The 23,507-nt window shown below is 39.1% G+C and overlaps 1 protein-coding gene across 1 annotated transcript in view; it reads left to right on the top strand.

The window, feature by feature from the left end:
- The window catches only part of LANCL3 (LanC like 3), a 121,481-nt gene extending 98,010 nt beyond the window's left edge, over nt 1–23,471 (top strand). The window contains exons 4-5 of the mRNA XM_006066431.4: nt 7,913–8,120; nt 13,845–23,471. Of these exons, the coding sequence (XP_006066493.1) occupies nt 7,913–8,120; nt 13,845–14,004 (368 nt within the window). The 3' untranslated portion in view covers nt 14,005–23,471. The remainder of the gene's footprint in view (nt 1–7,912; nt 8,121–13,844) is intronic.
- Nucleotides 23,472–23,507: the final 36 nt, after the last annotated feature.

Here is a 23,507-nt window from a genome sequence, read left to right on the forward strand (position 1 = left end):
CATGGGCCACCTGGACACTTGTTGGATATCGAGAATCTCAGGCCCCACCCCAGCCCCAGTGAATCCCAATCCACATTTCAACAAGGTCCCTAGTCAATTTGTATGCACAGTAAGGTTTAAGATGGACTGTTTTGTAATTCATCTTCAAATGACAGTTTCCATTATCACCTAATGAAAAGTCTAGAGAAATGAGAAGCCATTTGGAGTGAACTCTCTGGAATTGAGCCTAGAAACTTATCAGACCCCATCTTTTCACTTTCTTTCTTTCTTTTTAACCCCATTATACCACTAATTAGGCCTTAGAGAAGATGCAATTCAAAATAAATTAAATTCAGGGAAAACAATTAATTTTGGTCTATTGGCCAGGGGAGAGACTTAAAATACCGAAATAACGCACATTTTTGATTAGCAGTGTATTTAATTTTCAAGGCTATGCTTCAATGCCATGAGTGAATACAGCTTTAAAATATATTTAATTTGTCTTTAGTTTGTTACCTGATTTTTATTACTTCCTTTCCCCTCCTTACCTATGTAACGTTCTTTAATCCAAGTGGAATTTCATTTTTTATTTCAGTACAGTCTGAGATGACAAATAATAGAAGTCTTAGTCCATTGGCTAGATTTTCTCTGCCTGCCACTTTTACTTAAGGGAGGACTTCAAAGGCTCCTGTGTGTGCTTGTACCACCACCAGGGCATTGTACATTATGTCCAGGCTAATTCCCACCAGTGATCATTTGAGTCCTTTTTTTTTTCTGGCTTTGAACTTTTTCTTGAAGAAAAACAGCAGTTATTTACCATTCTGGAAATGATATTTCTTCATGTTATGCTCAACACTCTCATTTCCTATTCCCTTTGATCATTAGCACTGATTGCCATTGGATATCCTTCAAGCACCCCAGGATCCTTGAATTTTGGAAATGTCCCAAATTAAATACAGCCTATTTAAAAAGGATCCAATGTATAGTAAAAGCCCTGTAAAGAGTGGGCAGATTGTCTACTAAGATAAGTGGCTGGGTCACTTAATTGATATGGGGGTCTTGAAAGATAGTTATTCCATTCTTACTGTACATCCCATCTATCTTTGTAAATCATGGACCATAACAGTACAGCATAGGATTCATTACCCTGAGGACTTTATTCTCATATATCATTCATGTTCAGTATCTTGGTAAGATTAAATGTAGGTTGCAAAGCAAAAGCATTCAACCTACGTATTCACCAGACTGCCAAAAATAAGCCAGTTCACAAATGAATAAACAACCAAATGGAGCCCATTATGTCTGCCAACTACCACTTCCATTCTCAAGGGTATCGGTCTTCCTTTTAAGAGATGTGGTAAAAATAGCACCAAGAGGGATTACGAATCTGATAAGTGCAGGTTAAAAATCAAGATTCCTCTGAAGTTGGCAACAGTAAGCTCTCCAAAAATTCTAAAGCAGGAGATGACCTAGAAAAATAATTCTCACTTGTATGAGGAAGGCATTTTTTTTGAGAGTAGATTTATGAACAGTACAGATGGTTTGGGGCAGCAGGCTGATTCTGTGATTAAAAACCTGCCAGATATAGTCCACAATGTGGAATTTCATCAATGATATCTTATCTCCCACTATAATTGTTTCCTGTTGAATTTCCTTCAACCCACCTCTACAGGTGACAGCCTTAGTCATCATTTATGCAGTGTGAATATACTTCTGGGCTCTTAAGTTAATAACTCTGGATTCCAATTGCAGCTCCAACACTAACCAGTTAAGTAACCTTGAGAAAACCACTTTGTTTCTTTTGTGCTTTTTTGTTTTTTCATCTGTGAAAGGAGTAGGTGGAGATGGAGTAGGAAAACTCTTTTTTTTTTTTTTAAATCACTACAGAAACCTTTTATCCTGTGGTCCCTTGCCGTTCCTGAGGGATATGGCCCCAACAATTTGCAGACACTCACATTTATAAATACCTAGTGAAACGTCGAGTTTTTCTCACTAGATGCAGGCAGATTCACCTGACCCCTTCCTCGCCTTAGTGATTCTGAAATACAAGATGAAAACTATTTACAAAATCATTAAAACAAATGCCATGGCTAGAATAAAGTCTGGATGGCATTATGTTACATCATTATTGTGGTCACACTAACAGTTCATTTCCTTTACTCTGGGTGAAACACAGCTGTAGCTATTTTTTTTTTTTTAATCATTTCATGAGGGCTCCTGGATAGGTGACTTTTTTCCTTGTGTTTTTTTTTTTTTTTTTTTTGAAGTATAGTGAATTACAAGGGTGACTTTGAATAGATAATAGCAGGGATTTGTACATGCGAGTGTCTTTGACCCTAAGCTTTGTAGTGTACACTGTACAGTGCCTGCTTCAGTGCAATCACAGATCCCAGAATGGACCTGTGTGCTGATTCTACAGGATGTTGAAATAATATGTACCAAGTCTGACTATTATGAGGCTCTGCTAGATCACATGTTTTCAAAGATTCAGTCTCCCAAACCATATTTCTTAATAATTCCTTTTCCTAGTTGTATTAATATTTAACAAAGACATATATCATTGCTGCCTGGGAGTTTCGTGTCAGTGGACAATAATCAGTGTTTCCATGATGACATGACAGTGTTCCCAGCAAAAGCAAAGAAAGCCAACAGCCTTTCCTTTTAGATTAAGCCACCTGATTGTGGACTTCTCTAGGTTAGGTAAGAAGACAATAGGTTTAGGAGTTTTTCAAGGTCCCTTCCATGTACCATTCTTTGATCTGAGCTGCAGGAAGAGGCCCTTTCTCTCTGACCAGAACCCCAGGATCAATATCCATTAAGCTGCCAGGGGCTAGTGGCCTGGTTTAGCAATGGGACCATCTCAGCCCATCTTCCTTCCACATATCTCATCTCCACTTTAGCATCCGCCTGCACTGGGGTGAGAAATGAGACATTACAGGGTCAGCAGGCATTTGTGGAGGCCTTGACATGGGTCAAACACCATGACATAGATTGGAGAACAAAAATGAACATGACAGAGTACCTGCCCTTAGTTAGCTGGCACAATATGAGGGGCGGCAGACATGAGAACAGGTAATTTTAACAGGTTTACCAATACAGAAAACAAACTAGTGGGTACCAATGGGGTACCAGAGGGCTTCCCTGGTGGCTCAGTGGTAAAGAATCTGCCTGCCAATGGAGGAAACATGGGTTCCATCCCTGGCTTGGGAAGATCCCCTGGAGAAGGAAATGGCAACCCACTCCAGTATTCTTGCCTGGAGAATCCCATGGACAGAGGAGCCTGGCAGACTACAGTCTATGGGGTTACAAAGAGTTGGACACAACTGAGTGACTGAACATGAGCACAGTGGGTACCAGAGGGTGGGCAGAAGGGAGGAGGGGCAAGATAGGGCTAGAGGATTAAGAGATACAGACCACCATGTATAAAATTGCTAAGCAACAACGATATGTTGTATGTTGTTCAGTTGCTAAGTTGTGTCTTACTCTTTGCGACCCCATGGACTGTAGCCTGCCAGGCTCCTCTGTCCACGGGATTCTCTAGGCAAGAATACTGGAGTGCATTGCTATTCCCTTCTCCAGGGGATCTTCGTGACTCAGGGATCCAACCGGGTCTCCTGCATTGCAGGCAGACTCTTTACCATCTGAGCCACCAGGGAAGCCCATATGTTGTATAGCACAGGGAATTACAATTTTATTATAATAACTTTTAATGGAGTTTAGTCTGTAAATGGAGAAGGCAATGGCAACCTACTCCAGTGTTCTTGCCTGGAGAATCCCAGGGACAGGGGAACCTGGTGGGCTTCCATCTGTGGGGTTGCACAGAGTGGAACACTACTGAAGCGACTTAGCAGCAACAGCAGCAGTCTGTAAAAATACCGAATCTCTATCCTGTACACCTGAAATGAATATAATATTATAAATCAACTATACTTCAATTTAAAAGAAATTATGTTTAAAAACAAGTAATTTAAATATGATAACTGTATAAGTGCTCAGAGTTGTAGGACTGATGGGAGCTCAGAGGAGGCATCTCTGAGGGTCCTTCTCCAGATTCCAGGAAGGCTTCCTGAAGGAGGTGATGCCTGGGATAAGTTGGCCAGACCAAGAAAGGTGAGAAGTTTATTCCAAGAAAAGTCAGAGGCATGGAGCCAACATGGTGAAGGAAGGGAACCGTGGGGGTGATTTGGTTTTACTGAAGTGAAAAGCTCCACAGAGGGAGAGGGGGAGGAGTGGCCAGGGGACAGAGTAGAAGCTGGGTGGCCAAGGGCTCTCTGTCTCACCTAGATAGGAGCTTCACCTGGATTCTGGAGGTGGAGAGCTAAGAACCACAAATTACACTGCAGAGTTGGTCCACCTTAAAGCAGAGGGAGCTGACCTATATGTCTGTTATTGGCCAAAATTGCTTGGGGGTGGGGGTGCATTGCATAGCCTCCCATTTGACTGAGGGCATATCCTCCAAGAAGAGGGAAGCTGTGAGTTTTGTCAGCAGCCAACTCACAGCAGCTGGGAGATGGGGCGCCTGCTGGTAAAGAAAAGGGATCTGATAGAGCGCCAAGGGCTTCTGATTCACCTTCAGTACCCGGGTTAGATGGTGTCACATTCCTCATGGGTCTTTCCTCCCTTCACATGTGGGTTAGGAGCCTTCCTGTGTGCTTCCACAATGCCTTGCTTTCCCCTCACATGGCCTAATGAATGCACCCAGTTAGGTTGTAAAGACTATGAAAGGAGGGGCTTTTAAAAATCTCAGTACCTACTACTGTCCTGGAATATAGTAGATAATTAATATCTAAGCAGCCACCAAGCCTATGAGCTGTCTCTTTCATTAGCCTCTTTGTCATCTTTCTGCCGACACGCTCAGCTCATAGCTACCCTATTGCCGTTCTTCAGGTCTTGGTTGACTGCACAGTGGGGCATTTTGTCTATAACAGTAATAATCATCATTAAAAAGATAAACGAAAATATTCACAACAAAACACTCCCACTGGTTCCCTACCACCCACAAATACATTCCAAGGTGCCCAATTGGACTTGTAAAATCATCCCAAATGTGAATGCAATCTACCCTTCCATTATCCTGTTGCTTAGAACACTCTGCCCCACTGGTCTCCATGTGACTTGTTTATCATGGCTTAGAATCTTTGCCCTTGCTGATTTGAATCCTAGAATGCTCTCTCCCCCTCTCCTCCAGCCTGCAGTTTCCTATGTATCCTACATAGTTCTGGAGAAAGCCTGACTTCTAGCAAAGCTTCCCTTGACAGTCTCCCTCAGGGAATTTAGACTTTTCTGATCCCTCTAGTATGATTTTCAGTGCCATTCATTTTATGTTCCAACATCATCATAAACTGCGTGTCTTATGTATCTGTCACAAGTACATATTATTTTCTCCCTTTCTAGATTGTACCTTCCTGAAGGGCAGGCATTGTGTTGAGTTATCATTTATTTTATATCACCCAGGGCCAGAACTGGCTACATAATTTGGGGGACCCAATACAAAATAAACACGCAGACCCCTTTTTGAAAAAGGATTAAGAAATTCAAGATGGCAACAACAGAGCCTTCAGTACAGGGTGGGGCCCTCCTGGAGGTCCTTTGTGAGGCTGTACAGGTCACCCGCCCATGAAGCTTTGGCCCTGCCTAGTGCTGTGAATAAAGCAGATCATCAATGCACACTTTCAAATGAATGGATACAGTGAATGAATGAATGCGTAATTAACTAAGTGAAATTCTTTTAAAAATCATTCTTTGTGGAAATGACACTTTCTTCCTAAAACTGAAGGAGGATAGTGCTATAGGTGACCATTGTCAGTGGTTCTCTGGAAAGCACTCGCTGAGGAGAGCCCGTTGTTAGATGTTCATCAGATCAGATCAGATCAGTTGCTCAGTCGTGTCCGACTCTTTGCGACCCCATGAATCACAGCACGCCAGGCCTCCCTGTCCATCACCAACTCCCAGAGTTCACTAAGACTCACATCCATCGAGTCAGTGATGCCATCCAGCCATCTCATCCTCTGTCGTCCCCTTCTCCTCTTGCCCCCAATCCCTCCCAGCATCAGAGTCTTTACCAATGAGTCAACTCTTCGCATGAGGTGGCCAAAGTAGTAACTGGAGTTTCAGCTTTAGCATCATTCCTTCCAAAGAAATCCCAGGGCTGATCTCCTTCAGAATGGACTGGTTGGATCTCTTTGCAGTTCAAGGGACTCTCAAGAGTCTTCTCCAACACCACAGTTCAAAAGCATCAATTCTTTGGCGCTCAGCCTTCTTCACAGTCCAACTCTCACATCCATACATGACCACAGGAAAAACCATAGCCTTGACTAGACGAACCTTTGTTGGCAAAGTAATGTCTCTGCTTTTGAATATGCTGTCTAGGTTGGTCATAACTTTCCTTCCAAGGAGTAAGCGTCTTTTAATTTCATGGCTGCAGTCACCATCTGCAGTGATTTTGGAGCCCAGAAAAATAAAGTGACACTGTTTCCACTGTTTCCCCATCTATTTCCCATGAAGTGATGGGACCAGATGCCATGATCTTCGTTTTCTGAATGTTGAGCTTTAAGCCAACTTTTTCACTCTCCACTTTCACTTTCATCAAGAGGCTTTTGAGTTCCTCTTCACCTTCATCATTAGAGTGTTAAAGAATACCTTTTTTTTTTCCCTTTTTTGCCACATGGTGAGGCATGTGGGATGTTGGTTCCCCAACCAGGGATCAAACCCATGCCCCCTGCATTGGAAGCATGGAGTCTTAAGCATGGTCTTCCAGGGAAGTCCCCAAAGATACATATTTAAAAGAGAATAAAATCATGACTCTCAGACAAATATAAAATAAACATGTCAACAATTTTATTTAACTCATAAATTAATGAGGGAACCAGAGAAAAGTGTTATAACTGGCTCAAAGGAATCTCCAAAGAGCAGATGTATCTCTAGGCTGGGAAGAAGGCTGACATGAGTTTGCTTAATAGATGCAAAAACTAGCTGCTTCCACAAAGACTGAGGGAAGTCAACTCAACATCTATTGGACAGAATGTGAAGTTTCTAGAGACAAGTATTATTTACATTATTGTCAGTTTTCTACAAGGTAATTTCTGTCTCTACACAGTTGTAAAATAGGCCAGTCACAGACAAAGGCAGAGATAACCCTGATGGATGAGCTAGTCCAAATATCTACTAAATTCCAGTCTGTCCCTCTCAGGCGAGGCAGGAGAGAGTGATCTTGGGCTACTAATCTCTCCCAATATGAGCACCTGGAATGTGGGGGAAATGGTTTCTATTAATAGCTATCACTTCTCTTGTTTCCATTCCTGCCTGTGTAATGGAGATTGCCTTGGTTGAGCAGTGTTGAAGGAAAGATCTTTCTTTGGAACAGTTAGATGGCAGGGCCTCACTTCACAGCTGAAGCCAGAGTCTTGGCCAAGTCACTTGGAATCATTGTTGTTTTTGGAAGGACTCCCAGTTTGTCTCTTAAGAAAAGGTGTATAGTTTTAAATACTTTTAACATGACAAATTCTGAATGTCCGTGGGGGGATGGGCAAACTGTATAAACATTTAGCCTTTCCAAAATAGCAAGACAAGCGTAATGCTTACCACGGTATTTGTCATTCAATATTAACCTATTTGCAAATTATGGATTTTATCTGACTAGGTGCTTGTTGCTCTTTCTTTCGGTACTGATAATCACCATACAATTCAAACAATTTAAATCTCACAGGTACAATAAGACTCCCTTGGGTAAGATTCTATAGCCTTGCTACTTAAAATGTGGCCCCTGGAAGGGTCATTGTTAGAAATGTAGTACCCTGGCCCCACCTTAGACCTACTTGATTAGAATGGATATTTTACCAGTACCCTGATGAGTGGGCCTCTTCCAGTTTGAGAAGTTTTACTCTATAGTATTAAGACTTGAAAATCATCTCTAATATCTGTGATGTTTTTACAGGAATTGCCTATCTGTTTGCCAAAGCTTATCTGGTTTCCAAGAAACCACAGTACCTGGACACATGTATCCGGTGTGGGGAACTCACATGGCAGAAGGGCTTGCTAAAGAAGGGCCCAGGGATCTGCCACGGGGTGGCTGGCAGTGCCTATGTCTTCCTGCTGCTCTACCGGCTCACCGGAAACTCTAAATACATCTACCGAGCCCAAAGGTCAGCCTTTCTTTGCATGTTTTTTTGTTTTTATAAGTATTAATCCAGTTAATGTTCAGAACAACTAATAGTCACATAGTTTTAAAAGTGTAAACACAGATACTTCCATGGTGCATTTTAGCAATTTAGTTCACTTCCCAGGAGATGGTTACCAGTATCTTAGTTGCCTTCTCAGAGCTATACATATCTGTATGTGTGTGTATGTGTGTGTGTGTGTGTGCAGATAAGTGTATATGTAAAATTTTGTCCCTCTTTTTGATACAAATGGTAGCATTTTGCTATCATAGTGATCACCCTCAATCAGTAAATAAAGGACTTTCCATCTTTGTTGTTGTGTAGTATTACATCTGCCTGGAGAATCCCAGGGACGGGGGCGGGCCTTGTGGGCTGCCGTCTCTGGGGTTGCACAGAGTCGGACACTTAGCAGCGGCAGCAGCAGCAGCAGTATTACATCTTATGAATAAGCCATATGGAGGGCAGTTTGGATTCTTTCCAGTGTTTTGCATTACTTAAAATGCTATGATGAATAATCTTGTACATATATCATGCTGTTCACCTATGGGTATGAAAGTGTGTTAGTTGCTCAGTCGTGTCTGACTCTTTGCAACCCCATGTACTGCAGCCTGCCAGGCTCCTCTGTCCATGGGATTTTCCAGGCAAGAATACTGGAGTGGGTTGCCATTCCCTTCTCCAGGGGATCTTCCCGACCCAGGGATCAAACCTGGGTCTCCTACATTGCAGGCAGATTCTTTACCATCCTAGCCTCCATACCTGTAAGGTAAATCCCTAGAAGTGGAATTACTGTGCCAAGGGGTATGTCTATTTGTGATTTTTTTATTGTGGTAAGAACACTTAATATGAGCTCTAATCTCTTAGCGTATTTTTAAATGTACCATATTGTTAGCTACAGGCACAGTATTATACAACAGATCTCTGAAACTTACTCAGCTTCAATAACAGAAACTTTCTACCCATTGAGCAAAAACTCCCCATTTCCCCTCCTACACCCCGACCCTTGGCAACCTTCATTCTATTCTCTACTTCTGTGAGTTTAACTGTTGTAGATTCCTCATGTGTTATCGTGGAGTATTTGTCTTTTTGTGCCTGACTTATTTCACTTAGCATAATGTCCTCATTTATCATTTAGAACAGTGCCTGACACAGAGTATCTGCAGTGTATGTATTCAATGTTATCATCACTAAAAATTTGAGTTATATCATTCCAGACATTTCTCTATGCATAAATGTATGTTCTTATATCTAAGTATATATATTTTAATAAAAACCTACAATTATGTATGTGTAACTGTACCATACATAACTGTTTGCAGTTTATAATTTTAAATAAACAACTGTTAAGGGACACCCTTTATTTCAGTTTATGTAGATCTAGCTTATTGTTTTAATGATTATATAGTTATTTATTATAGTTGTACCATGATTAATTTAACCAATCTTTAAGTAATGGACACTTAGTGTATGTGCAGTCTTTACTAAAACAAACAAAATTGTCCCAAATATCCAATACATATCTTTTGGTACACTTGTCAGAAAAATTTTAAAATTGAAGTCATTAAATCCAGAAGTATTTTTAAACTGTCTTTATCTTTTGCCCATTTTTTTTCTGTTATGATGCTTATTTTGAGTACTGTAACTCTTTGTCAATGTATGTTATAAATATTTTTCTACTTTGCCATTTTTCTTTCAGCTTAGTTCATGGTCTTTTGTCAGACCAAAATTTTTATGTATCTCTCTTGAAAAAGTTGTCAAATTTTTAAAATTTCCAGATTTTGTGTTATACTTAAAGAAACCTTTCCCACTCTAAGATTAAAAAATAATGTTAATTTACATGGACCTTTAGTACTTTTGGGCTTCCCTGGTGGCTCAGATGGTAAAGAGGCTGCCTGCAATACAGGAGATCTGGGTGTAATTTCTGGGTTAGGAAGATCCCCTGGAGAAGGGAATGGCTACCCACTCCAGTATTCTTGCCTGGAGAATTCCTTGGACAGAGAAGCCTGGCAGGCTACAGTCCGTGGGGTTGCAAAGAGTTAGACACGACTGAGCTTTTAGTACTTATATAATTTTATTTTAATTTTTAAAATAAATTTATACCCCTTTGCCCATTTCTCCCACCAATTTAAAAGTTACTTTAACTTTTAAATCTTTGATTAGCTTAGAGCTTACTTTTTAAAATAGTGTCAGATGGGTGTCTATCTTTGTGTTTTCTAAAAATCTTTTTTGTGTGTTTTTTAATTAAAAAAATGAAACTTCCTCATAATGTCTGTTGACTCCAATGATTTGAAATTCCAAATTTATCACAGACTGAATTTATATAAATGTATGAGTTTGTTTCTGGACCTTATTTCGTTATTCATTTATTTCTAGTTTTTCTTAGCTGTACTCTCTCTTTTATTCTTCCAATTATATTTTAGAATCAGTTTTTCAGAAGTTAAAAAAGCCTGTGGACATTTGATTGGGATTTCAATGAAAGATTCTGCCTACAATGCAGGAGACCTGGGTTCGATCCCTGGGTTGGGAAAATCCCCTGGAGAAGGGAATGGCAACCCACTCCAATATTCTTACCTGGAGAATTCCGTGGACAGAGGAGCCTGGCGGGCTATAGTCCATGGAGTTGCAAAGAGTTGGACATGACTGAGCAACTAACACACACAAACTCTTATAAAAGCATCTAGTTCATATGGATTTTTTTTGAATCTTTGATGTAAAGATCAAAAAGTACAGTTCCATGGTATTTAAAATTTCCCATGTCTGTGATTCCATGCCCTTTCACATTTCTAATGCTTTTGTTTCTCCCCAGTGGTGGTTTAGTCTCTAAGTCATGTCGGATACTTGCGACCCCATGGACTGTAGCCTGCCTGGCTCTGCTGTCCATGGGGATTCTCCAGGCAAGAATACTGGAGTAGGTTGCCCTTCCCTTCTCCAGGGAATCTTCCCAACCCAGGAATCCCAACTGGTGGTCTCCTTCATTATAGGCAGATTCTTGACCAACTGAGCTACTAGGGAAGCCCTGTTTTTCCCCAGACGCATTAGCATTTTGTCTATGTTGTTTATCCTTTAAAGAAACTGGCTTTTGGTTTTTATTAATTCTTTTTGTTTTCCTCTTTTGCTTCCTAATTAATTGTTTTCTGCCTTTATTTTTTATTTTCCAGTGTTCATTCCCTTTACTTTGTTATTCTCTACAGTTTTTAAAAAGTGCTTAATTAGAATACCTTCCATCTTTATAACAACAACTCAGATCAATGACTTTTCCTCTGAGTTCTATTTTAGTCATAATCAATAGGTTTTGATATGTAATGCTTTGTATCTGTAATTCTTTTTAGTTCCATAATTACCATTCTGACTTTTATTTTTACAGAATTTCTTAGAAAAATGAATTGGTTAGTTTGAATTTTGTACCATTGGGTATATTTTGAAACAATCATTTTCACTTTAATATGATAACATGCAGTATAGGTCAGAGTGCAATGAAACTGCAACTCTCACACACTGCTGATGCTTTTGTAAATTGCTGTATATCATTTAGAAGTTATTTTGAAAAGCACAAAAATATTTATCATGTTATTTTTAGGTTAAAAAATATAGGATATTAAATATTATACAAAGTATGATTTCAGTAGTATAATAAATAAATCAAACCCTGACGGGGAAAGGTCAGATGAGGAAGCAAAATTAACTGTGCATTTCTCTTAAAATATAGTGGAATGGTTGTCTATCTTACAAATATTCTGCTATACTATGTTTTTTGAAAAAATGCATATTTACCGTGTATTGAATGCTTGCTCTTTGCCCAGATCCCTAATATATGGTATCTTTAATCTATACAGATAATCTTATGCAACTCTGCAACTTCATTTTAAAATCAGATGAAGAAGTTTGCTAAAGGTCATCTAACTTGAAATTATCCGAGTTAGGTATTGCAACCCCCAAAGCCCTTCCTCTTTCTACCACACCAGGGCTTTGTGTGTGTGTGTGTGTCTGTGTGTCTGTGTGTCTGTGTATGTGTGTTAGTCACTCAGTCATGTCTGACTCTTTGTGACCCCGTGTACTATAGCTTGCTGGGTTCCTCCATGGAATTCTCCAGGCAAGAGTACTGGAGTAAGCTGCCATTCCTCTTTCCAGATCTTCCCAACCCAGGGATTGAACCCAGGTCTCCCACATTGCAGGCAGATTCTTTACAATCTGAGCCACCAGGGAAGCCCCAGGACTTTGTAATCTAGGGTTTGTGAATTTACTTGAGAAAAGTATTACATTTTACACTGAAAGGTAGCATTTCCTTCAATTCTGAGTCTGCAGTAGACATGACTCTGTCACCAGTAGAAGTCATAGATATTCTCATGTTATTCCTATTGTTGCAGAAACTGTGAAATGTATTTTGCTCCAATCACTAGTTAGAAATGTCAGCAGTTATTAGATCCACTACTGGATCTTGTTATTTAATGTGCTAATTAAGAATCCGTTTATCATTGTATCACAAATTTGGTTTAAAAAATTCTGCTAACTTATAATTAATTTCCTTGGAAATCCTGTGTATTTTACTTTATGTATATGGAGACTTTTTTTTTTCTGATAATGAATCCAGATTGCCAAATGATACAGAACACTAAAAGGTGGCTATACCAGGAAGTTTCAGTGTGTTAATTATAAATTTTGAATTAACTCTTAAGATGCATCATTATTCTACTGTTTTTGACTTCTATTAAAAATTGTTGCATATTCAGGAAAACAGTTGAGAGAAAAATTAGCCCAAACAAAATTGCCATATGTTTCCTGCTCATTTATTTTAAGCTACTGTCAATAATTCCAAGAGCCTGAAAAAGATCAAATAAGTAATTACTCTTCATAGGACCCCCTATGTAGTAGCAATAATCTAAATTTATGGCAGAATCAGCTGTCAGGCCTTTTCAGCCTGTGAGCTGTAGCCTCTGAACGGGTGATTATTTTTGTTGTTGATGGGAATCAGTAGAGCGAGTCTGTAAAGAGGTGACAGCACTTAAAACCTGTAAACTACTAAAAATGGTCCTCATTAGAAATGATTTGAATAGGCTTTGTGACAAATACAGGTAAAAGAAAAAAAGATCTCTCATTGAGAAGTTAGAGATCAGTGATTTGTTTTTAAGGCAGATGTCCTAAAAATAATCTATCTTGTAGCTGAGTTTGCTGTTTGATGTCATGATTATAAAATGTTGCTTGCCTTTTCCCATTCATCTTATTCTTTTGTTTGCCCAAAGCAGAGATCGTATAATATCTTGCCCATTTATTTTCATAGTCTCTGCTCTCTGTCACATATAAATGAAACCTAGCTCAGAAATAATATGTCTGCAGAAACACAGCATATTTACTTTTTTAAAGGCACAGGCATATATCAGCTTGCTTCTACTCAAGATAAATAAAAATATGGCTACTTACCTGTCTTTTTTACTTTCAATTATTGGATGACAGAAGGAATGAAATCCTCAGAAAGTGCTTTGCTTTGCAAATGCCGAAAATAGTCAAGTTTGCTTGCCAACCTAGGCTATGAACATACACAATGGCATAATGGTGTCTCCATTTCTTAACAGAGAAGAAGGCCTTCTTAAAATCTTATATACATCTGTAAAGAGAATGCTGCTAAACCTTGAACTTATCAGAGAAGAGGATGAAGCAACCCAGGGTCAATAATATGGAGACACTCATATGAAAACTGTTCATATCTTCTTCTTTTAGGTTTGCTGAATTTTTATTTACGGAGGAATTCAAGGCTGGTTCCCGGGTCCTTGAAAGTATATACAGCTTGTATGAAGGCTTCTCTGGGACCGTGTGCTTTCTGATCGATCTGCTGCAGCCCAACCAGGCTGAGTTCCCTCTCTTCAGCGTCTTTGTTTAGAAGGCTCCATGTCCCATCATGGCCCTGCAGAAGGTTCCCGAGATTTCCTGAGCCTACTACCTGAGGCAGTTTCCACATAAGCCACATTCAATGGTATCACAACCATGAGCCTTAACATTGCTGCCAGAAGGAAGGAAGGGAGCAGGCAGGTGAAGAAGGCAACATGATTCCAGGTTGAAGGGAGAACAGTGTGAGAACGTGCAAACATAAAGACACCACAACTCTTCTGAAACCCCTAGAGATGGAACAGTTCAGGGAATGGATGTGACACCAAAGATCAGAGGAAAAAGGGAAGGAAAAATCATCTGTCTCACTTAAACCAACATTGAGATGTGGATTATGGCAATGAAATGGCAAAAATATTTTTGCAATTGGAAAGAGAATTTGACCACTTGTGGGTGCCCTCCACCCCTAAATTCAGAAATAAAGACCATCAGAAAACTAAAGTCATTGCCCAGCTGAAAACTGCTAGGAGGGATGGGTCAGGTTGCCAAAGGACAAAAAGGGAAACTCTTGGTTGTCCTTTGCCTTTACTTACTGAAATTCATGATTTTTAATGAATGGAGAAATTTGCCTATGAATCTATTTTTATCATTACCCTGGGCACTTTAAAGAAATCATACCATAACTTAGCTTCAACCCCCAAATTCCAAGTTCCCTTAGGTCTTAGAGCATATCTTTTCCTGGTTCCTTCTTCTTTCCAAAAGCTCAATTAGAATAACAAAATTCACAGGCTAGCAAATACCATAGCAGGTGTTGCTGTCAAGTGTTTTTCTCAATTTGAAGCATAAGCTATGTTCTGTCTATTGTTAGTAATTTTTTAAATGCCTATGTAATCTCAATGAAGCTATTAGCGGAACTGTAAAATACACTTGTGGCAAAAATCTCTCATCTCAAAGATGAGGGTAAACACCAAGGAGGTGGGTCGTTTCTGCCTTGGGTGGAATACTGTGTGCCCTGGGACACACACTGGCCTAGAAAGGGACCAGTGATTATGAAAAGAGCATTGCTCAATTTTATACTATTAGATTAAGATATGCGTGAATTCCCCAGCTGATCATCATATCCTCCAAGACACAGGCTCCACTAGAATTTGTCTACAATATCCATTGAGCCAAGCTGTCATATTAAATTCAGCCCTGCTGTAAACACATAGAAGCTGTAAAACTATTTCAAATAAGTAGTGGTTTCCAGAACACTGTGGGAACATCTGTCACTTCAATACTCAGAACACGAGTCTATCCGTTTCCTAGAATTTGGTCACTGGCAATTTCATATATCAGAATGAGGAGGAAATTGAATGCATTTTAAGATTTCACAGTTATTTAAATAGTCATTAAGTATTTGGATATACGTGATAAATATAGAATATATACGTATCAATAGGCACTTTGGTTTACAGGGGAATAGATGTATATATACATCCGGAGAAGGAAATGGCAACCCACTCCGGTATTCTTGCCTGGGAAATTCCATGGACAGAGGAGCCTGGCGGTCTCCAGTCTATAGGGTTGCAAAGAGTCAGACATGATTGAGTGACTGAACAACGACAATACATCTGTCCCCATGTAAATTTAAGCACTTACTTTGTTCAGTACTTCCAACTTCTTGATTTATAGATGAACTTTGGGAGGAGTTGGGGAATATTCTGTTGCCTAAAAATGTGTGTGTGTGTGCACATGCACATACTTTTTTCTGGAAAGAAGATCTCTAGCATTTATAAGATTCTCAAAGAATCTGGGACTGAAGAATGGTAAGAACTGTCTTTGTATATTTTATGACTTTGTTATGTGTGTGTTCATCAGAGCAAGCTAAGACAAAGTGGTTTTGAAAAGCACATACCTTTTCAGCTCATTGTTTCCTTTTCCCATCCTCACATGTAAGTATATAAAATTGCCCTCAGTTGTTCATCTTTGAAGATACTCAGATTGGGGCAGTACCACATAAATAGCAGCTTGCAGGTGACCTCCAAAGTTGGGTTCTAGATGTTCTTTCAAGAATTGAATGGTCAAGGACCTCTCAGAAAGTCTTAGGACAAAATGCCTTCTACACAGTAGTCTCCTTTTGGAGTGATAGTGGTACCTGCTTTTCACCATTTGGATGTAAATTCATTTCATTTGACCCCTATAGGCTAACAATAATAAGCATGCAATATACAGGGCTTTAGTAGTGCGTGCTTTTTTTCATCATCCAGCAACCCTTCGAGGTGATTTACATAACTGATTCAAAGTCTCACAGTTAGAAAGGGGCAGAATAAGAATTTGGATTCAGGGTTTCACTTCCCATGTGTATTTATTCCATATTCTAGACTTGAACATGGGGATACAGTGGTGAACAAAATACCCTAGAAGTTAGCTTCTGTTTCTGTTTGCTGATCCTTCCACCCTTCATCCTTAAGACCTAAAACCTGAGGTCTAAGAAGTGGTAATCTAGCTCGACATGCCAGATTCATTTCTAGGAACTTCAGAAAAACTGGACACATTTCTGCTTACCCACCCTTTGGAGGTCCAGTAGGGTAACTGTGTTGTCATTGTGAAAAGGCAACATTTTTGTGTATCAAATCCAAGAAGAGGCCATGTTTGTGTCTTTATGAATTGACACCTCAGTAAATTAGAGACAAAGATAAACTTATTTAGCACTTAAACTTGTGGAAAGTTTTCATTTTCCTGAGAAAGTAGAATTAAGGGTTTGGGAAGGTCCTCTTCTATCTTGTTTTCCCAAGGAGGAAAGAGACACTTTAGTGTTGCTGTAGAAAAGTGTGGCATGTCACTTCTTATTTAACTAACCAATGTGTTCCCGTCTATGTAGTAACAGTCTTTTTTGAATAATGCTAAAGTGTGTCACCTCTTGAAGGCTACAGGGGTATTTTCACCACCACTAGCATTACTTTAATATTATTTACTATATGTGGGCATGAACAATTATAAATCTTGAAGGTAACTGTGGAAATATTTAAGGATAGATTAAAAGAATCTCGCAACAATGGGAGAGACTGCCTTATACTGGGTTGGCCACAAAGTTCGTTTGGGTTTTTTAACTTTTTGGCCAACCCAATACTTGGCAAACAGGAAGCATCAGAAAATATTTCAACTCTCTGTGTTTTGTTTCATTAACACAATTATGTACCTTCTCTTTCACACCTCCCCAATGTATTTTTATTTTGCCTAATCACATTTTAGTCATCAAATTTTACTTTTTCTTTCCATTTGTAACTTGGTAACGGAGAGCAGAGGTTTGACAGCATATATTCCACCGTGCTTTAGGTAATTGACTATGCTATTAAGATAATAGTATTTACTTTCTGATAACTCAAGAAACAGTCATTTTCTTAGCCCATCCTACATTTGAACTTTTCCTTGGCAATTTGGATCTTTAACTTTCTTTTGACACATTTAAGATTTTAATCAAGATTGTGCTCAAATTGTTCAGCTTCTGTAGAGAGCAAATCTCAAAAATTTTAGTGCAACAAATATGTTTGTGATTTATTACCATTTAAGGGAACAATAATTAAAAGAAAAAAAATTAGTAATGCAAAGAGCCCTATTTTGGAAATTTCAAACTCTTGCTCCATGGGCCACTGTAATCATCACCGTCATCCTTTCCACCTCACAGGGTGGTCAATGATAAAATGGATATAAGAGAGTTTTATGGACTTCCCCGGTAGTTCAGCAGTAAGGAATCTGCCTGCAATGCAGAAGACGCAGATTTGATCCCTGGGTTGAGAAGATACCCTGGAGGAGGACATGGCAACCCATTCTAGCATTCTTGCCAGGAGAATCCCATGGACCGAGGAATCTGGTGGTCTATAGTTCATGGGGTTAGAAAGAGTTGGACATGACTGAAGTGACTGAGCACGCATGCAAGAGAGTTTTATAATAGGCAGGTCCTTTATATGTTTAAAATGGAAGCTATATTTTAAGTACCTACTAAGAGCATAGAAAATCATGCTCAATTATGACTTCAAGTGAGCACTTCGGCCAAATGGAATCTCCTTGTGATGCAGTGCTCAGAGTCTGGATCACTTGCTGGGTAAAAACAAAGTATGTTTTTTATATTCTAGAACCAGTCCTGTCAATAGTATTTGTGCCTCAGAAAGTTCTGATTCACTGGGCTGAGTACGTAGGAATAGGCTGGTTCAGAGGGAGCTCCTTTTAATGCAAATATTTATTTTGCTCTCTGGAAACAAAGGATTACAGTGCCAGTAACTCAAGAAAAGGAGCTACCGGTTAGGTCTGCAGAGCAAACATGAACTGGGGGTAAGGTAATTTGGAGTTGAGTCTGGTTTGCACTTTAATTCAGGCCTCAGTATTGCATGACATAGAGCGATAGAAATATACTCTCATGGCATAGAAGGCCTTCCTTTAGGGGCCTGGGTTATTTATTCAGCGCTATCCTAAATCAAGAGCAAAATGACTAAGCCTCATATTCACCAAGGCTGGGTGATTATGGCATAAACTTGGCAAGGAAAGCCAATGAGAAGGCAGGCAAAGATTGGGTGGGAGAAAGCTTAGCATCTCAGTGTGAGTTGTGGAGGCACGTTTAGTGCTGCTAAAAACCAGTCATCTTACTCATGGGTTTTATTGCTTCCTGGGACCTCTAATCCCATACCACCCCGATCCAGCAACTTCTTGTCCTCCTTCTCTTTAAATAGTACATTCTGATGTGTTGGTTCTTTTTTTTTTTTTTTTTTTTTTTTTCTGTGTCTGCTTAATCATGTGACCTCCTTTCGCCTGAGAGGGCAGCTTTTTCCTTATCTCTTCCATCCATGTCAGTTGGTAGCTAAGAGCTCCAGGCCCAGGAAGGCTGGAGTCCCCTCTGGATGGAAGGGCTGACCTCAAGGTCAGCAGCAGGAGTTGGGCCCATTCTGCAGTCTGAGATAGCCCACCCCAGGTACAGCTGTTCATGGGAGGAGAAGGGTGACTGCGTTTATCCTGCCTCTTCTCCATAAAGAAACCTGGTCATTTTATTTGTACTGCTCTGGGAAAAAACAACAACAAAGTTCATGCTACATTAAACATCTGGGCCTCCCACATGATCATAAATCTCATACTAGGGGTGCCCTCTCTCTCCTTGTTTCTTTAATTACAAGTGTTAGTGAACTGAAACCTGATGGATGATGCCTTTGGGGTGGAAGATATACTTGTTTGTATTTTCTTTAAAGTCCTGAACCTTGTCATTTGCACATGGACTTCTCCACAAATGCCCAAGTCCCTTATCTGCAGAACTTTCTGCACCTTCTTTGGCCTTTGTGTGTACCTATTACCCCTCTGAACTGAATTTGAAAAAAAAATCCTTTAAAATGAAAACTAAATCATCCATGTTTTTATTCTTTGTGGGGAGGGGTGGTGGTGGTGAATAGCACGGTTTAAAAAGCAGATGGCCCTTTCTTTTCTTGCCTTTCTTCTCCATGTAGAATATTCAGGAAGGAGAGAGAGAAAGGGAGAAAAGATACACGAGGCTTGACTGTCACACTCTTTAAAAACACAGTTTTCAAGGACTTCCTGTTTGTTTCCTGTTTGGCTTTTCTTAGTCTGTGTAGAAAATAGTTTGTGTGTGTGTCTGTCTGTGTTGTGTGTGTGTATGTAAGAGAGCGAGAGACTGACTTAGAATGAAAATCACATATGAAATAAAACCCAACATTTAGCTCTTAGATGTATCTGAGTGAACAGATATATGTAAGCATAAACTGATTAATGAGTGGCTCTTCATTGTGTGTTAACTGCTCTCTAATCAATTAGCACATAATTAACGAGGGCCCTAGTTATATTTGAGTGTCTATCTTAAGCATCACTTTGATACAACATCTGCTGCCGGGTTAAAGGCGTTAGTAGCCATCTCGTAGATGAGAACACATGTGAGTTTCACAAACAGAGCCGCTAGTGTGAGCCACATATGTAGTTTTAAAATTTTCTAGTAGCTCCATTAAAAATGCAAAAGAAAGGGTGAAATTAATTTTAATGGTGTAGTTGATTCAACTCAGCCTACCCAAAATATTATCATTTCAACATGTAATCAATATAGTTATTAATGAGATACTTAACATTTGGGGGTATTAACTTTTAAAAACCTAGTGTGTGTTGGACACTTACTGTACACCTCAAATCAGACTGGCCACATTTCAAGTGCTCAAGAGCCACATGTGGGTTGGCTGTTGCATTGGACAGTAGGGTTAGCATCCCACTGCTGTCCCTCAGGATTGAGAAGGTCCTCCTAGACCGCTTGTGTGTTTTTGTTGTTATAAGAGAAAATGGAAACCAAACACTACATGTTACTTGAGTACTGCAGGGTTTCCCTGTGTGCAAGACACTAGGACCAAGAGCTGCCCTGTAAAAAAATAGATTCGGTGATGAAATAAATTAGGGAAGTTCTATTCTTTTATCCCCTTTTTGGAGATTACCATGGTATGCTAACATGTCTGAAAAAACTCTTCTGGATAAAGAAACCGGTGTGCAGCTGTTGAGTTCTGTGTTTATAAGGTTCCACCTCTGGATGGTGGTGGTTACCCAGCTACCACTATAAAAACATGGTTAGTCTGGCATCATACATTTATGGTATGCTTATAATATTTATTTTTCTGTGGAGGTGTTTTAACATCCCTCCCCCTCCCCACATCACATTAAAGATACCAGAACAATGTCCTTGAGTATTAATCCCTACTAATTATCTTACCCTCACAAAGATGTAAGGTCATTCTTTAGTACACTTCTGGGAAAAAGAATTCTGGAAATTGCCACAAGGTCTCTGAATGAGAAAAACTTTGTGTCTTCCCTTCCTTCTCCATTCTCTTTGGAGCCTATCTCTACTTATTCTTTGTATTCAGAATCACCCAAGAGCTAAGATATGTCTTCTTGTTCTAGAACCACCTCCTAATTTGAAACCAGCAGATGGCTGTAATGTCTTGCACGTGGACACAGATCTTCAGAAAGTACCCCAATACATACCTTCCTCTCATTTTTTCAGAAATGATGAGCTCTACCAAGATGAGGGGAGAAACATCAGAATGTGTATATGTGTAAACATAGAATACAGTTTCATAAGTAGAGTAATACTGTTTCTGCTAATACTTTCTTTAAAAATATTTTGTGTGTGGTGTTCATTTACTTGCTTTAGTGTGTGCTGTTATCGTAAAGTGCGTGAAGTAGTTGTGACTTAGCGATCAGTTTGAAGAAGATATACACTATACTTGACAACTGTCAACCTTCAGCAAGTGATCTTTTTGCCTTTGTTTGAGTGGGAAGTCTGATGCTGCCCCTATAAGTTTTGTTTTACGATCTGTGCTTAAGTGGCAATTACCAATTAAATAACTTCTGCTGCTTAATTTGGTCCAAGTTGACTGTAGTAACCCTTCTATATGGATGTATTTAAATAAGGTTAAATGATCCGTTTTGCTTCTTTTTTTTTTTAGGACTTTAGTATTTCAATATTAGAGATGTCTTCTGAAGACTCTAGTAGCAGTAGAATCCCTTTGCTCTTGAAAATGAAGATTATATACCATGAGGTTTTATATAGACTTTCCAGATGTAGGAGGGGGACATTCTAAGTGCAAAAGTTTGGTTTTAGAATCTGATTCGGAAGAGCAGTCCATTCTCTAAAAGGGTAACAGCCTTCCCAATTTTGAACATGCGTGGGAGCTCTACTTGGAAAGGAAGTCTGAATTAGTCTCATGGATTTAATGGCGCTAAATTAACATTTTTCAAATGGATTTTGTAGTAGAATCCAATTATTAGAGGAAGTCACTTGGTTGCAAAGCCATATACTAGAGAATAGTCAAACACCACGTGCTAGTTTTGGAATGTGCATTTCCCAAGTGAATAGAATTTACTTCACCAAAAAGATTTTACACAATTCATGATACTTAGAGAAATATGATTGTATCATTGGAGAAAAAAGCTCACCTCTGTAAATGCTACATTTCACATTCACTAGTAAACCAGTGTAATTCCTTAATTATTTGGGGGGATACAAAAGAATAATCTGTCAATAGAATAGAACTGCTTATTCCTAACTGTATTTAGGAATGAATACATACTATAATTCAAGAGACTTGGGTTCAATCCCTGGGTAGGGAAGATCCCCTAGAGGGGAGCATGGCAACCCACTCCAGTATTTTTGCCTGGAGAATCCCATGGAAAGAGGAGCCTGGTGGGCTACAGTCCATGGGGTTGCAAAGAGTCAGACATAACTGAAGCGATTTCGCATGCATGCATGACTTAAGGTATTACTGAATTTTGAAGAACTGCTCAATAAATTAGTAGTATTAATAAAATTGTACTCTTTTTATAATGCATTTGCCTCAGCACACATGCAGAGTTAAAAACATAAATTTATTTTAAAATACACCAAATAACACAGATTAGTTATTATGACTTTAAAAGCCTAATTTCCAATAGCATTAAATCCAACACCAGTTATATGTTGTATATAACTAAAATTTAGAAAGCCTTGCACACAAAATGAGAGACTTATTTAAAAATGCCTTTTTTTTTCTTTTTGCCAAAAAAGGTTCTACAACCCATTGCTAATTATTATATTCCTTTAGGGGTACTTTGAGGCGCTTTCAAAGACATATTTGTAGCAGTTACATCTAAATTTAGAGCAGAACATTGTGTCAGATATTTTGCTATATCACAAAATGTTGTAGTACTGTATTTTATAATAAAACCAAGTTCTCAAGTATTCTGGTATATTACATATTATTATGCCAAAAAAACCACTTTCTAGAAGTCTGTTATTGTGTACTTAATATTTCAAGAAAATAATGGGTATTTCAGTCAGAGCAAGAAAGTATAATGCAATACATGACATTCGATTGATCTTTAGTCACAATCCATTTAGGTATTTGACAGAGAAACTAGCAATCACAAGCTCGAATGCATACATTATTCTCAAGGACAAAATGGCAAACACTTAATACACAAAGACATGGTCACTGGGGCAAGTTAGCTGGTGCCTGGCTGAACAGGATCAACTTGCCAATCAATGCTCATCGGATTTTAGCTTTTGTTCTTGGTTGTTCCTGGCGGGGGAAGTGCTACAGGTCAGTTTATGTCGCCTCCCCTTCGCGTGGGGGATTTGCTTACAGCCAGTGCATGGTATAATGAATTCTCTGGAAGCAGGGTTGAGTCAGAAGCTTAGAGATGCACCTTACTGTCTTTAAAACTGCTGTTATACAATGTTCTGAACACTGTGATCTTTCCAAATGTATTTTCTGTATTAGTTTTGTACTGTTAGAAAATAATATGCCATAAACTGGACTCTATAGTGTTTAAAGCAATGTTATTTATTGGCTTATAACCCCCTGCCTGTTTATGTACAGTCTAGTTGATATAAAACCTGTGATAATCCTTTGCCTTAAAAATAAAATCTAATGCTAAATATTGAGTGTGCTCTAACATAATTTTAAGCTACAAGTTAATTTTTCCTTTAAAAGTTAAGATGGTGTCAAATAAAATATCAAATGAATACTTTATGGAGTATGGCTGCCTATTCTGTACTTGTGACAG

Source organism: Bubalus bubalis, chromosome X (genome assembly GCF_019923935.1).
Source record: "Bubalus bubalis isolate 160015118507 breed Murrah chromosome X, NDDB_SH_1, whole genome shotgun sequence".
Classification (NCBI taxonomy): Eukaryota; Metazoa; Chordata; class Mammalia; order Artiodactyla; family Bovidae; genus Bubalus; species Bubalus bubalis.